Source organism: Pinus tabuliformis, chromosome 4_2, assembly GCF_031772625.1.
Source record: "Pinus tabuliformis cultivar Carrire ecotype Pingquan chromosome 4_2, CPIR1, whole genome shotgun sequence".
NCBI lineage: Eukaryota > Viridiplantae > Streptophyta > Pinopsida > Pinales > Pinaceae > Pinus > Pinus tabuliformis.
In genome coordinates this window covers 597,936,142-597,953,597 of record NC_142304.1, presented here as the reverse complement: position 1 = coordinate 597,953,597, position 17,456 = coordinate 597,936,142, and the positions used below count along the sequence as shown (strand labels likewise).

Here is a 17,456-nt window from a genome sequence, read left to right as displayed (position 1 = left end):
TTGAGTTCCATTTGAGGGCAGCATTATTCTCTCACTAGGTCGTGGGCCTAAGGAGACCTACTTTCAAATTTCAAGGTCATTCTTTGGCCCCATTTGTATCAAGTAGTTCATCAAGGAAGATCTATTGTCTAAGGCTTTCATTGTAAAGATTTTCCTTGAGTTTGGTTGAGGCCCTTAGGGGCTCTCATCTCTCGTAATTAAATTAATAAAAAATTGATTTCTTTTTAGGGAGCTTGGGAATTCTTCCAATGGTATCTCTTCTCTCCACTTAGAGGGAGAATCTTTGCTTGTGACTAGTCTCTTAGATAGTTGCTCTAATTTTCTTCACTAATCTCACTTGCTAAATTCATTTCATGATTAGTGATCTAACATAGTTTTCATAGTTTTTCTTGCTTTAGTACATGTTTGAGATTGGTTTATATTTTGCCAGGTCCATTTTTTAAATACTTGTGCAATCCATTTACAACACATCCAATTTTATTTTATTTTTTGAGCAAGTATCACATGTTTATTTTGGCAAACTTGAACTATCTCACTCATCTTTTACTTGGCTCTACAAGTTCTTGAATTCATTGTTTCAACACTTTTATTAATCCATGATCATGTGGCATTTTGGTTATTGATGATTATCTATTGAAGTATTTCATGTGCCATTTCATTTGGAGCAAACTTATTTTATTGGAAGCAACTTATTTGGAACTTGTGGAGTTACATTAAACTAACCGCTGCAATTTCATCTGAAATACATTGATACCATTTACTTGAACACCATTTCTCATTTTTAAGAATTGATATCAATACTTTCTTTGAAAGCTCTAATATTTACTCAAACATCTCATTTAGGCATTTGTAACATTACTTTGCATTTTTTTAAACTTACCTCCAAGCTTAAGCTTGGTTGAAAGATTTTAGAGCCCCTCTTTCTCACCCAACTTGCGAAACATAAACCCCCTTTTATAGTTAACATGGTGACCTTGCAGTCGTCAAAGCCACAATCTCTACAGCGCCGGAGGCACATGGTGGTTAGATGTCTAGGGGAGGTATCATTAATACAACCTTAGCTATCTTTTCCTAGGCTTCTCTCCACAACTCACACTAGAGACTATTTTCAAAACAATTGAGATAAAGGATTCACCTAGGTAGGCATTTAATTAAAACTAACCAAGATAATTGCATTACACATTAAATAGGTTGCATGTCATTCTAATTTAACACTTTAAATTCACTTGCAAATTTATTGGTTTCATGTACTTCTCATGATGGATGGCCTCATTATTTCTTGATGTTATTATCTCTTGTTATTGAGTACTTCCTTTAGCAAGTCCAATCACTAATTACATTTTGCAAGTAATGTATTTTTAGATCTATTGAATTTCATTCGCAAGTAGCATTTTCACTATTTTACAAGTAGTATGGATTTTTATATTTGCAATCTTTATTCTACTTGCTAAGTTGTTATTACATGTACTTGTTGTTTAGCTCATGATTATTGGATGGCATTTTCTCATTATTTGAGCATTTCTTTACAAGTACAATATTCCATTTATATCTTGCAAGTGATATTTCATTATTGATCTAACATTGTTCTTTTTGCAAGATTGCTTGTCATCATATTCTGAAATTTTCATTTGAACAACTACTTATTATTTACTTTGAGCAATTATTTGTTTAGGGCTTAAGCAATGCTCTATATTAATGTATTTGAATAAATCACTGAATGTTGCTCATCTATACTTAATTTAATTGTTCATACTGCGGGATGAAGTCATTTTTTGATAAGTTGTCCAGTCATCTTACTCTCCTAGAAACTCACATTTCATTCATTGACCTTCTTTAGGGACCACCCCCCTTAGATTTAACTAGGGGAGAGCTTTAACAAAGAGAGTTGGGAATAGGTGGCAAACCCTTCTCTTAGTTTGCCACCAAGTCACACCTTGTGGGGTTGAGGATTTTTCCCACACTAACCCAAGTGTGCAAGCGAGGTGGCAATAGGTCAATCCTGAACTGATCTGGTCAAACTTTGACGTCCTTTTGTCTCCTTCTTCTTCGTATGAATCAACAGAAGATCTTGTGTAGATGATCCAAATCAGTGAGACGAGCTCTCTATATATAGTGATCAAGTCAAACGAATAGGTGTGTCTATAGGGGCAGGCCAACCTGTACTTTTGGGAGGGTTGACTTTACTTTCATGGAGCCAAAAATTTAATTTTTACAAATTCAAAATTCTCTCTTTTGAAGCCAACATCGAACATGTTTGGAATTTATTATTACATATATTTGAAGAGTTAAAACATTGATTATGAAGACCAACCATAGCTACAAAATTCAGCATCAACCTCCCTACACTCGCAGCACACTCCCTTAGGCTTCCCCTCTGCCTTAGGCTTCTTTTATAATTTTTCATTGACCAAGTCCCTAGCCCTAGATCTTCTAATAAGTGGCTGGCTAGGATTAAATCCTAAGCCTCACTTAGGTGTTATAAATAAATAAAAATGAATTAAAGAGTCATGACCTTAGGTCATGACTATTCATGAAAAGATGCCCTAGGCTATATTTAAGCCAGCTCCATGAAATGTAAAAAATCATCCATTAATTATTATATATTCTATATAAATACACATATTTATTGCGTATTCAGTTTCCATGTATATTCTAGTATTAGAGCCAGACATACAACTAGTGTTTAGAGCCCTTGACATACAAGTTTGTTCCATTGCCGCCACCGTTGTCCCTTTTTTCAGTTGTCTCCCTCCGTCGTTGTCGTCATACAAACCTGCCACCTAAGTTGCACGAAACGCCGAAACGTTTCGAAGTTTCCAAAACGGGTACGTTTAGAAACGTCACCTCCCAAAAATGGAAACGTGGGCCGAAATGTCAGCGGAAACGTCATATATGTATATCTAAAAATATATATATAAAGAAATAAGTGAATAACACATTATCTTGCCAGAAAAAAGGGAATAAGACCCATATATGACAATTTAAAAGGAAAAAGAAGTCTATATTAACTCTAATATATGATTACATGATGGTCGAGTTTCCGCCGAGTTTCCGCCAAGTTTCGGAGTTTCGGGTACGGGTACGACCCGAAACGCCGGGTTCTTTGAAGTTTCGTGCAACATAGCCTGCCACAGTTGCCCACGATTTTTGTTGTCATACAAACTTGCTACTGCAGCCATTGTCTATAATAGATCTGACTGCAAATATTGATCATACGAATATGCCAGAAGAATAACACAATAGATGATAGAACTAAAATATTTTATTAATGGAAACACCCTTGAGTTAAGGGTAACACCATACAATCACTCCTTAAGTAAGGAGAACACTCCACAAGCTAACGCCTGTCAATACAAAACAATACTCGACATGTCTCAATGGAGAGTCTTTAGCCTCTATATAGGCTTCGTACATACAATACCATGGGTAATTACCATGGATCTCTCAATACCATACATCCGTTACAATGGGCTTATCACATTATTCGCTAACTATTTGTGGTCCCTTGCATAATGTGGATTAACCACTTTCCACAAGCTAACGCCTGTCAATACAAAACAATACTCGGCATGTCTCAATGGAGAATATCTAGCCTCTATATAGGCTTCTTACATACAATACCATGGGTAATTACCATGGGTCTCTCAATACCATAAATCCATTACAATGGGCTTATCACATTATTTCCTAACTACTTGTGGTCCCTTGCATAATGTGGGTTAACCACTTTATTTATTAAGTATGGCCTATTTATTTATCATCCTTACATTATTACATCATGTTATTCCCTTGGATTACTCTCTTTGTACCTCATACTATCCCCCCTAGGCATACTACATCCCACCCCCCTTAAGCATGTTTCATCCCCGAACCATGAGAAGAACACAAATAATAAGATCTACTCAAAAGAGTAGTCCATTGATACCATGCGCATGCATCTAGCCATCCAAGAGAAAGGTGAACACTCGATCCAGCCAATGCCTCGCTCGCTTGAGAAGGAAGCGGCTTCTTGTAGTTCCTCTATGTTGATGTGTTGTCGGTGGATCAGTTGTGTGTCTTCCAGTGGTTTCCATTCTTATTGCTAATCCGTTTCCACCCTGCTGGTCATTCTCTTGTTGGGTGTTGTGGGCGGTGATATGTTGAAGTGTTAATTGATGGTCTATATTTCTTCAACTCCCCACCTAATTGACCCTGAGTGGTATCTAGTTCATTTTGTGGTACCTACATTTGTTCCATGTCCAATCTTACTTTCCCTACGGACTCCTCTTCTGATGTGTCAATACCAATAGAGTTCTCTGCTTGGGCCTCCTCGGGCTCTACCTGTTTACTGATGGAAATATTCTGTGATGTAATTTTCTTCTTTTTATACCAGAGCTTCAAGAATTTCTTCTGCAAATTAATACTGATACTACCAACGGATTCCATTCAAGGGAAGTCAATAAATATTAAATGTCTACAAACCTCCCAGGATGCATATATATCGAGAAGCATTCTGAAAGGACCCAAGCATATGAATGACAGGTTAGATTGTGCTCCCTAACAATCCATTAACAGGGGCAATAGAGCTCCTTATCCTATAATTGTATTTATTCACTGGCTATCATTCTACATTACATTGTTGTAAGTTGTAACATTACTGTTCTCCTAATGGAAATAATGTGCCTCTACGTAATTCTTTTGCATATATTTTTATCAAAAGCAGCAGGGTCCAATCACCTTAAATAACAGGAGAATTTGACATAAAATTTTCAACCAAAGCATAATTACATCATCACTAAAGACAAAATATATGTCCGATATTCAAATTGGTAATATACATTTAAAAATTTCAACATGTCTATTCCATGAAAAGCTATGCAAGAACTCCATGTAACATAAAAGTAACAGGCTAATTGAATAACCACCAATCTTGGATAGTGATTTTAAAGAAATACAAGTTTTTAAAAATATAAGCAATCTCCTCCAATTTCAAGCATTATCCATAAGTACTAACTTCTAAGTAATCAATAGCTTTGGACAGGACTGACCAGTTCATAGTTGCTTTGTTTTGCAACACCTGTTGCGTTAAGGTCTGCATTCAATCGCAATCCAGATGTGAAGTCTTTCAATGGACCAACATTAACCAATGAATCTCTTACGGCAAACGAAAACGCCTTCTGCTGCAAAACCTCATAGTGCGAGTCATATTGGTAAAGATTTATAAAGGCAATTAACACTTGGTATAAATGAAAAAGAAAAATAGATAAGTTGAGTGTCAAGCTCATATCGAATAACTATCATAAAAAATCAAGCTACCACAAGCTTCAAAATATCTTTAACCATATTTCCAGTAAAAATACACCAAGTTTTCATAGCAAAAAAGGCAATCTCTGAGATTCTCTAAATTGGAGACATGCTTGGAGATTTTTTTTACCCTTTCAACTAGGCTTAGCCTAGACCGGGGCCAGCCCCAATCTTGAATGGAAGAACGATCTACCCACCTGTGGGATGCTGTCACTGTGTGAGGCTCAGTCGACCCTGGATGCCCCGTGGACAGTTTTTATCCCCCACTAGTGGATACCACCCTCAACCCTCCCCATGAGATTTGAACCAGTGACCTGACGAGGTCTAAACCACACACAAACCAACTGGTCTACCCTTTATGGGTTTCACTAGGAGAATTATATCATATGAGTTAGACCATCAAAATGAGTGGTCTGCCAATGCCAAAATATGTACAGATATATAACTGGAAAAAAGCATAATAGTGACAGTATAGAACTGCTCTTGTTGTGTATCTAAACTTAATATTTTAAGGCTTTCCATAGTTTTAATTCATTGTGGATGTAAGTTTGCAACCTCAAATTATACATTTTCAGCAATTCACCTATTACTTCAAGGAGTCTTGCTGCAAGGGCCTCCCATTCATGTGTGTATTTGATTATGGTCCCTGCTACGTATAAGCAAAGAGAACATTGTATAAATGTCACCTTCTTCTTCTTCATGAACACTTTTTAATTATTCATTAGTAAATGTCTTCTCACACATCAATAGCCTGTTACATTTCCTGGACCACCAGAAGAACCAGATGTACACCTCTCCTTCTATATAATTTGAAGTTGTCCTTACTTTTTCCTTTTGACAAAGAGGTGGATTTGATTCAAAAACTTCTTCCATTTTATTAACCCATATGATGGCACCTCTATTGTCTATTCTATCATATTTTCGTAACTCTTTTATTTTATTTTAATGCAGTTCTTAACTTGATTTCTTGAATTACTTATGGTCGGTGGGTATGTTGTTTCTAGTGTGTCATGAATTCTAAATGGTGCAGCAAATTACTTTCAATTTTTTGAATATTTTATAAAAGATGATGCCCAAATCTATGCTAATACCAATGTTGTAAACATTAAGTTTATATTGAAAAAAAATTCCAATAGAAAAATTATATATATTAGAGATGAATAATGATTTTCAAGAATGAAGTTTTTTGGCATTTACAAACCTCACAATGACCATTTACATCCTAATTGTGTCTGTACATGAGGTGCCTTTTAATAATAGTTATATATATTATCTAAGTTCTTATGTCCTATGTTCCTAGGACCTATAATATAATGTTTATTATATTAGTATGTTATTTTATATAGATAACATAGTAGAAGCCTTTTGAATGGCCTAAAAAAGAGAAATATGACGAACTATGCATTCACCACAGAGACTGAAAGAACATTTGGCCAATCCAACAAAGGTTTCCAGACAAAAGTTAACTGGAAAATTTCTCTCTACAATATTTTATCAATCACAAACGATTCAGTTTTTAAAAATGCTCAAGAAGCAATTCAAAGGATTAACACAAGCCTTTACAAATAATAACACAATATAAAGGCAAAAACAGTATGTATGCATGTGTGTGTGTGTGTGTGTATATAGAGAGAGAAAGAGAGAGATTGGCATGCACACACAAACTGAATCATGGAAAATATTCAAAAGCTTACGTATTATCAAATAGGCAACATATGTAAAATAGAGGATTCCACCTGAGATGAATCGGAGTTATTAGGAGTCGAGTTGTAAAGTGAAAGCTCCTCTCCACTCACAACATCTTGGGAAATGTCTGAAGATGCCCTGCGTAACCTCTTTGCTGCAGGAGTTTCTGCCTCAACTTCTGCAGCCTGCCAGTTCGTACAATCTTTAAAATCACTGAAAGCATTCTAGATTATAATTTTCCTTTCAAGAAATGAAAATAGAAAGGGAAGAAAGGTGAAAATAAATTAGATGTCAAAACGAAACCAAATACAATTAGTATAAAAAACAACAAGAAACTGAAAATGATTATAATTTATGTTTCAAATGAAATTTCCTTGACAAGTTACACATATTTTCCTTTCTAGTAGAAGCAATATGCAGTTGCTAATTGTCCACAGAGGCAAACATTAAAGAAAACTTAGAAAAAAACATACAAAAGAAATGTAATTTTATAAGATAGCTCCTAAACAAATATAGTGAAGCCTAAAGCTAACCTAGATTGCCTTTCACATTGCTTTCATTTTCAGGACATACCACGTAACTAATAAGCACATGATGACATTGTAGTAACATGCTCACATTAGCATTTAGTGGCAGTCAATAGTAGTTCCGCATAATTAATATGTATGTTGATAGTCCTTATCCGTTAACTATTATTCAGTTACATAAAGACACTATCCATAAGAAAAAATATCTAGTCCTATATATATATATATATATATATATATATATATATAGTATATGGGCACTCTCTGGCTTATAATATTGCATTCAATCTGATATATCAACACTTTCTCAATTACTCCCATTCCTAGTCGAGAGTTGTGATACCAGTGTGCAATTTCTCATTGTTACTGTGGTGTTGACAGTTTAAATCTTCAACTGTATAGTAGGCCTACAAGTTGGACACGGTCAGCAAAGCAAGAGCTCTTCAAATGTAAAGATTTCTTCAAATTTGGCACAGGACCAAACTGGATATCACCATAACAGCTAATGTTGAATCTGTTTAATAGTTCACTTGTATGCTCCAAATCAAGAATTATGCAAGTTTCTCTTTGACCCATCAACACATCTTCTGTTAGTTTTATTATGCATGTACAATGCTGGCATATCCACCGGTGATTACACTTCGCATGTTTTCTTGATGTGAACTTCACAAATGGGTTTAATCAATGATTGCTTCATAGATTTCTATCTCCTATCTTCCACCTATATCCTCATAAAAAAGCCTTATGTTTTGATTTAAAAGGCACTGACTCAAAGATTAGCATGAACAAATCCAAATCCTATAATATTGTCACAAGGGTCGCTTCACCTAGTCTTGTTGCGGATTCTGCAATGCATTCAGTAGGATAAAGACATTGACAAAAACAATCTTTGTACAACTAAAGACTAGAGAGGGTATCAAACATCACTATTGGCACAGATAACTTAAATATGACTCCATTAAGACAACAGGAAGGTTATGCAAATCTTAAATAAAACAAAAGCATAGACACAAAAAATAGAATCTAGCAAACAGTGAAATGCACAAATAATGTTAAAATAGGCCTCAATGATGCACAAAAATCACATACCTCATCTTTTACTGATCTTGAAATTGAAGAAGATGATACCAACCCACAACTGAACTGAACCAATAGGCTGTCACCCAAGCGACTACCGAGAAAAAAAAATGCATCTCCAACTGTGCATATGCACTTATACGAAAAACAAACATGAAAAATTACATAAGAGAATCTGCAAAATACAATCTAGCAGATACAGATGAATTCTACTTAAAAAATCAGATGAAAGATACAGAAACATCCAAGGCACAGTTTTGGATATAGAAACTAACTGATGCTAAGCTAGAGGCCTTGGATTTTGAGAGTTCCAATCTCTGGACAGTCCTGTAAAGCAGTTGATTGTAAGTGCTTCTAGAATGACAGTACAGAAAAAGATCATATGTTCTAAAGATTTATCAGCTAACAAGTAATCTAATTACTGATAAAAACATTTCAGATTTAAGACAAATTAATTTGAATATAAAGAACCCTTCAACAAGCAAATTACCTCCCATCATAAACCAAAGAAAGCAACAAAAGATTCCCTGTTTTTGTTGAGAACAGTGCCACATCACTTGATATCCAGGTCGCATGAGCACAATCAAGCTCCACATCAATATTTGACCGTGGCATCTCTGAGCTGGAAAAACAGAGACAACTGTCAAATTGTAATGCTTCAACTATTACTCTTTCTAACAAAACTTATTCTTCTCTTAGCATCCATGTGAAACAAACACTTTTGTTGAATTGTGTTGATGTTTGCAGCTCAGGCAGGTATTTCTGCACAGGCCTAAGTATCTAGGCATGAAGGGGTCGCCCATAGATCTCCTCAGGAGTCACCTATAATTCCCTTGCTTCTCTTTCAAAGAATAGCCTAGAATGTTACAGATGCAACAATCTAGGCCATGAAGCACAAAATTTGAAAATTGTTCATTGAAGCCAAGGGAAAGAGTTTGTAGAAAGAAGACTGAAGAATATGCTCCCAAGACACGTGGTCTAGTTATGTATGCCCAAACAAGGAAAGGCAATGGTCTGTAGATAGTGGATGTTCTAGACACATGACAAGTAACAAGAAAAAGTTCATCTCATTAGTCAAAGAAAAGGATAGAAATGTTATCTTTGGAGATAATGGATCTGCTAAAATTGTCGGAGTAGGCAGGGTGTGTAAGAATCTAGGGTAATTTTGCCCTAGGTTTTTTTCCTTCAATTAACTAGGGTTTTCTGAAAAAGAAATAATTACTCCAGCATAAGTATAATCTTTAATAAAACAATATTGCTTTCAACAACAAGGTAATTCATATAACACGTGACTACAATTCAATCATTCAATTATTCAATAGTAATGATATAAGCTGAATCCACAGTTCAAATAAAATCAATCTGTCCAGTGTAGTTCAAAATATTTCTAGGCTAATTCAGAATCCAACAGAGGTAAACAATCCTTTCATTGTATCAACTAACATAAGTATTACTAATTTAAACAAAGGAGACTAGCTTCAGAAACGAGCTTTGATCTGAATACAAAAGTCATCTGCAATTGCAGTTGTGACTTCGAATGGAAGTATGCGTTGCCTAAAAAAAACGAGAGTTTTGAGAAGTTATTTGATATTGGTCTGTTCTGGAATTCACTCAAGACTTTCCCTATGCTTGCTTCAGGAGTCTTGACCAGATTATTGTTTTCCTCGTGTGTTCTGTTCGTAATTAATCTTCCCAGAAATACTACAACGTCGAACTGCTTCAACGGTTAGCTACTGTGATTCCAGGGTTATTTTGGGACTGCGGCCACGGAGAAAAGTCAATCTGCAATTTAATCGATCCAGCAATATTACAGAGATGTGGTAGGGTTGCTTCAGGAAAATTAGTCAAAGTGGCTCCAGAATTATTGTGAACTACTCCAGAATTGTGCATGCAGCCACAGAGATTAATTGGGCAGCTTCATAATTCAACCAAAAACACAGTCAGCAGAATTACCCGAAGCCTGTATCCGAAATGTCTTGAGCTGCTTCAAGAGACTGTTCTATATACCTCAGACACTCGCATGGCTTCAGAATGATGAACAATTACCTTGCGTCAGGAGATCTCGGCTCCTTTTATAAATACGTGTCAGGACCAATGCACAATATCTAGGATAATTTTGGTGCTTCTTTTTAGAATCCCCTTAGTCTGTTTTATGGAATTGGCCAAGTATTTCCTTAGATTTTTGCCAAAATCCTTCTCAGCTTCAGACAAATAACCCCCTGTTTGCCAGAACAAGTAAGAAGAGGAAATAAAACTAATTAGGGTGGAATCTTTCACCACCAGAATTAGAGGAAAGAGACTAGGTAGGGTGAGAGTAGCTCCACCAAAACTAGTTAAGAGGAAAAAGGGGTCTTAGACCCTCAGAGCCTCAGGCTCAAAGAAGAACAGAGAGAAATGATCCAAACCAATGATGATCCAAATGAATTCAACCCTCTTGTATTTATAGATTTCTTTGAGGGAATTTTTCTCCTTAATTGATAGACTAAGGTTCACTCAAAACCCCAACTTTAGGTTTCTTTACCCAGTTGCCCCAAAACTTTGCCCTTTGTTGCCCAAACATTGGGTATTTTGGGGTTTTCCCCTTTATCAAACACTATAGCCTATAGAGATCGATATGCTACTTTGTCACTTGGGAAATTAATTTCTCAGGAACATTATAGGGTGAGTCTTAACAATGGCAAGGAAAAAGCACAAAATGTGTTGTATGTTGAAGGCCTCAAGCATAATCTTCTAACTGTCAGCCAAATATACAATCAAGGATCTCATTTTTAGTGCCAAGGACTGTGAAATAAGGAGATCATCTTCAAGAAGACTAGTAGGAAAAGGGGTATGAATGACAAATAATGTATACATTCTAAGTGAAATTAAAAAAGGAAAATGTTTCATGAGTCAATTAGATGAAAGTTGGTTGTGGCACCAACATCTGGGATATCTAAGCTTTGACAACTTGGCGAAAATCTGCAAAACGAAGCAGTAACCAAAATCTTAAAACCAACAAATGTTTTTTGTGTACCTTGTTAACATGGAAAGCAAACCAAGACCAGTTTCAAATCAAAGGAATGCTCAACATCAATGTTTCTATAAATCATTCATAGAGATCTGTGTGGTCCGTCCAGAACTCCAGCTCTGCAAGGAGAAAGGTACTTTTTGTTATTGATAGATGATTATACTAGAATGACTTGGGTAGTTTTCATTAAACAGAAGTCGGAAGCATTAGATTGTTTTAAAATTTTCAAAGCAGTAATTGAAAATGAAAGTGAGTTGAAGATCAAATGCTTAAGATCAGCTGCAGGTGGACAGTTTAGGTCAGGAGAATTTAATGAGTTCTTTGAAAAACATAGAATCAAGAGGCAATTTTCTGTTGCTATAACTCCTCATCAAAATGGAGCAGTAGAAAGAAAAAACAGATTTGTACAAGAGACTACAAGAACAATGTTATTGGAAGCTAACTTATCTATCAAATTTTGGAAGGAGGCAGTTGGAGCAGTAGTATACATTACGAACAGGGCTCAATTCTGGGTAAACAGTAACAAAACTCCATATGAACTATGGAGAGGAAAGCCTGCTCTGTGAAACACTTCAGAATATTTGGAAATAAAGGTTTTATGAAAATTAATGACAAATCTCTAGGTAAGTTTGATTCTCTTGTTGACGAAGGAATATTTCTTGGATCCTCATTAAGAAGCAAGGGCTACAAATGCTACAACAATGATCTCTGGAATGTTGTAGAAAGCATTGATGTAAAGATAGATGAAGCTCTTCCCGAAAAAGTAGAAGAACCATCAAATGAAGAAGATCTTATCTTTACAAATCAAGAAGAAGATGTTGTAAAAGAAGAGGAGGAACCGGAAGACAAAAAAGAAGAACAAACTCAAACACCATCCAAGACAACTTTCAAGTTTGTCCAAAAGCACCATCCAGAGGACTAGATTATCGAAGATATGGACACAGGAATACAAACAAGAAGAAGCATGACTAACACATCAAAAAGGAGTGATATCACTCTGCAATCCCAAATAAAACAAAAGGATTTCACTCAAGCAAGGCTCCACACTGGATAAAAGCAATGGAAGAGGAGATGAATCAAATTGAAAAGAATGCAACATGGGAACTAGTACCTCATCCAAAAGATAAGAGTTTCATAGGAACTAAGTGGGTGTTCAATAACAAAATGAATGAAGCGGGACAAGTCATCAAAAACAAGGCAAGATTGTTGTGCAAGGGATACACTCAAATTGAAGAAATTAACTTTTGAAGAGACTTTCGCTCTTGTTGCCAGGTTAGAGGCTATAGGGATGTTTTTAGCATTTGCTTGTTCAAAAGGCTTCAAAATCTATCTGCTGTATGTGAAGTCAGACTTTCTAAATGGAGATCGGAAAGAAGTAAACATGGAACAACCAGAAGGATTTGACTTGTCAGAAAATAAAGACTTCGTATGCAAATTAAATAAGGCCTTGTATGGATTAAAACAAGCTCATAGAGCTTCGTATACTAGACTTGATCAATATATTCAACAACAGGGACTCAAGAGAGGTGTTGCAAGAAGCAACTTTTACATAAAGATGGCAAAAGACAATCTACTAATCACACTGGTATACATGGATGATTTGATTTTTGGTAGCAACAATGATGAAATGAGTCACAAATTTGCTCAAGAGATGTCAAAAGAATTTGAAATGTCGATGATTGGAGAGTTGTCTTACTTTCTTGGAATTCAAGTAACTCAAACCAATGTTGGAATGTTCATATCACAAGCAAAGTATCTCAGGGATATGGTTAAACGGTTTGGGATGGAAGAATGTGCTACTGTAAGCACACCTATGATTACAAGTTGTAAGTTGAGCAGGGATGATGAATCTCCTATAGTGGACACAACTCTCTACAGATCAATGATTGGAGGATTGTTATATCTGACAGCATCACGACCAGACATCATGCAGGCAGTAGGCATGGTTGCAAGATTCCAGTCAGCTCCTAAAGAATCTCACATGCTAGCTATAAAAAGAATACTCAAATATCTGAAAGGCACTCTTGATTTTGGACTATGGTACCCTGAGAGCACAAATTTTTCCTTGACAGCATATACCGATGCATACTGGGTAGGAAGCATTGATGATTGAAAGAGCACCAGTGCGAATGCATTCTTCTTAGGAGATTTTCTTGTATCTTGGTTAAGCAAGAAAAAATCATCTATATCTCTCTCCACAACTAAGGTCGAGTATATAGCAGCAGTAGATTGTTGTACACAAATCCTATGGATGAAGGAAGCCTCAAAGGATGTCAAAATAGAAACAAATCATCCTATCACCATCTACTATGACAATACCAGTGCAATCAGTCTCTCAAAAAATCTAGTCATGCATTCAAAGACAAAACATATTCCAATCAAGTACCACTTTCTCCGAGAACAAGCTGCAAAGCAAAACATCAAAATGGAATATGTCAACAGTAAGGAAAAGATTGCAAGCATCTTCACAAAACCCCTACCTCGAGAAGCATTTGAATATCTTCGTCAAAAGATGGGGGTCATCTCTCTTGCATCCTAGTAGAATCCCTTTGCTATTGATGTCAAAGGGGGAGAACATGACAAGGGGAGCAGCACAATGACAATGGGAGCAGCACAATGACAGGGAGTAGTACGAATCACGATGTCAAGGGAAGTAGCATATGAGGAATGTTCCCATCAATAACAAAGGGGGAGATTGTTGAGAAATAATTTGTTATTGATGTCAAAGGATGGTTAGTTGAAGAGAAGAGTAGCATAGGCTTAAAGATCTCTTTAAGCCCTCTCCAACAAGCTATTACTTGCCCTCCAACTCCTCTCCATTGAGAAGAAATAAATTTTTTACGTCAAAACATACTTCGTTTGCCCTCTGTCCAAGTCGGCCCTATCTAGAACAAGTCGGCCACGTTTGGAGTGTCTTGGTCAGTTAAAATAAGACACTTCTCCCCCATTTGACCACCAACTTGATCAAACAGAAGACAAGAAGAATTCGGCCTGAGGAAGGAGAGAAGAAGTTTCATAACTCAAGTCTATTTTTGTTCTAGATTAAGCTTTTTTGGATCAAACTTTGCTGAAGAACTCAACCTCCTTGAAGCACAAAATTCGATCTCTTTAGCGCTGATTTTAGTCTCATTTTTTGTGGATAAATTTCGGCCTCCTAAAGACTGGTCTCGGCCCCTACAACTCAGCCCAGATCCGGGCTCTCTGTGACAATTCAGGCCTATGGAAATTCAGCCTGCCTGTAACATTTCAGGCCTGTGGAAATTCGGCCCTAAGGTGATTCATAACTCGACCCCCCTGTGAAGAACTCAGGCCTGTGGAACTCAGCCCCTCCTATGACAAAATTCAGACCAGTTTTGAGGAGAAAACTTGACCCTGTGTTGGCACAGATTTCTAAGGTTTAATCTGATCAACGCTGAAGCGGACTCAGAGAATTTTTTAAGCAGACTTGAAGACATTTTGAAGCAAACCTTGGTGACCTTTTGGAGCATACCTTGGAAAGCCTTTTGGAGCAGCCTTCAAAGTGTCCTTTGAAGTGATTTTGAAGCAGCCTTAAGGATTTTTTGGATCAGCCTCTAGAAGTGATCTTGGAGCAATTTTGAAGCACTTCGTGTAGACATCTTGAAGCGGAACTCTGGAACTATCCTGATTTTGAAGTCTATTTGAATTATTTGGAAAGTTTGAAGTCTAAGAGGATTGGTGTCCTCATATAGATCAAGTTGGAACCTGAATTAGCTTGAGAGGATTGGTGTCCTCATTCAAGGTTGGAGCCTCGTAAGAATTGACGTATTTATAATGGTTGGATCCAAAATTTCAGGATTGGTGTCCTCATCATTTGAACTATTATTTATAAAAGCTGTTTTTGTTTTATTTCTTGTGTCATGGTATATCTTGTGCTTCATATTGTGAAAAATCTTAACGGGCATAATATAACAATTGAAAAAAATATTGATTTACCCCCCCCCCCCCACCAAGTATTTCCAACACACAAGGCCTGTTATATTTTGAGGCAATGAGCCCAATCTAACTGTAGTAAACTGGGTCCCCTTGTCTCGAAACCGTAGAGGACTGTGGGTCTAATAATGGCCTCCATGAGGTGAAGCTTGGACTAGATGTCGTGGAACAATGCTTGGAAGCATTGTTGCTCAACGAGGGCTAGGGAGTCATAGCCTTCACTGAGTCGAATTTGGAGTTCTTGTCGCATACCAAATCTAGGCCCTGCGAACTATACCTCCAAATAGGTGTATGATGTGGTGATCTCAATCTTTGCCACCGCGGTAGTATAAGTGTAGGTTTGCAATAGATTTCTTCGATGCGTTGGATATCAGAACCTCGGTTTTTCCCAGGTTGACCTTCAACTATCGAAGGTCACAAAAGCTGGCCAACGCATCAATTTGTTTATGTAATCTCTCAAGAGTAAAGGCCAACAAAACCAAGTCATGAACATAAATGAGCAAGGAGATCAAAACATTGCGCATTAGGCAATTGCCACCCTCCTGTATGTGATCATGGAGGAAAAATTTTAGCTCATCAATATAAATCCCAAAGAGAGTCGAAGAGAGGGGACACCCTTGCTTCACCCAAATGGTACTTTACATGAACTCTAAAAGACCATGGGCCATCTTGAGACACCCTAGCAAATGACTCATAGAGTCTCATGATAGCAGTTAAGAGGATTTGTGATATGCCAACATCCCAGAGTCTTTGGAACATAGTTTTAAAACTCCGACGCCGACTTCGACTCCGAAACGGTAATGACTCGGCCGACTCGATTCAATGACTCGGTCGTTGTAAAAAATACATTAAATATTTTTTTATTTATAAAAAAACATAATTTTAAAGATTTTAAACATAATTTTAAAGTTTTTCATTCATGTTTCCAAACACATAGCATTATAATATAGATGGAAAACAACATATGATCAAAGTAGGCTCATGAACCAATCCATTATATCAAAATGGTACCCAATGGCAATACATAGTCAACTGTCATACATGATCAAAGACTCAAAACAAAAAACACATAACCAAGGAGGCTAGAAATGGCCTCTACAACAAAAGTAAACTGTAACTAGACTCCAGTACTAGTACTACAGCTACTAGCTAGTAGCTACTGCTAGAGGAGCCAAGATCATGTCGATCAATCTCTGGATCATCATCAGAGTCAGACAGGGGGCCCCATGGCTATTCCTCATCATCATCATCCCCAACTGCAACTATAGAAGTGGTAACACTAGCAGGCTATGCAACTGCAGCAGATGCAAGCTGAGATTGAGTAGATATGCGGCTGCGCTTTTGTCGTGGCTGAGCAGAGGAAGCACCTACAACTGGAGTCCTTGCTGGCTGTGAGACTGAGGCTGGTGGATTGGGATCTGCATTCAACTGAATAGCATGTTCAATTTCAACTGATGTCTCGATATCTAAATCTAAATGAAGATCCTCATCAGGATCAAACTCTGCTGGATGACTCTCCACTACCCAATCTCATGTTGGATCAATGTCTTCCAACACAATGGGATCTGAATCAGGTCTTTTGTTCAGCAAATGGTTTCGTCTGAGCTGGAGATTCTATTGGACATAAACTAGATCATTTAACCGTTTTTTATCCAAATGGTTTCTCTTCTTTGTGTTACTTGGGAGCAGGAGCGAAAACGGGAGCGGGAATGACATTTTCAGAAGCTCCTGGTTTGGGAGCGAATCCCAGAGGAGTTCAACAACCAATGTAACATCAAGGTACATAGAGGGACTGGTGCTCTTGATTAAATACAAGTTCCATACCCTAATACATGACAAAATTCAATGGAAACATTGCAATCCTCCAATCCTGAAATCCTGAAAAACTGATAAGTCTGCTGGATTTTGAATGAAATCTAAAATTC

At 36.9% G+C, this 17,456-nt stretch overlaps 1 protein-coding gene across 1 annotated transcript in view; it reads right to left on the bottom strand.

Moving 5' to 3' along the window:
- CPSF160 (cleavage and polyadenylation specificity factor 160) overlaps positions 1–17,456 on the bottom strand; it is a 424,028-nt gene that overhangs the window by 340,229 nt on the left and 66,343 nt on the right. Inside the window, exons 8-12 of the mRNA XM_089425698.1 lie at positions 9,064–9,195; positions 8,849–8,900; positions 8,586–8,708; positions 7,020–7,154; positions 5,028–5,159 (exon numbers count right to left, since the gene is read on the bottom strand). Of these exons, the coding sequence (XP_089281824.1) occupies positions 5,028–5,159; positions 7,020–7,154; positions 8,586–8,708; positions 8,849–8,900; positions 9,064–9,195 (574 nt within the window). The remainder of the gene's footprint in view (positions 1–5,027; positions 5,160–7,019; positions 7,155–8,585; positions 8,709–8,848; positions 8,901–9,063; positions 9,196–17,456) is intronic.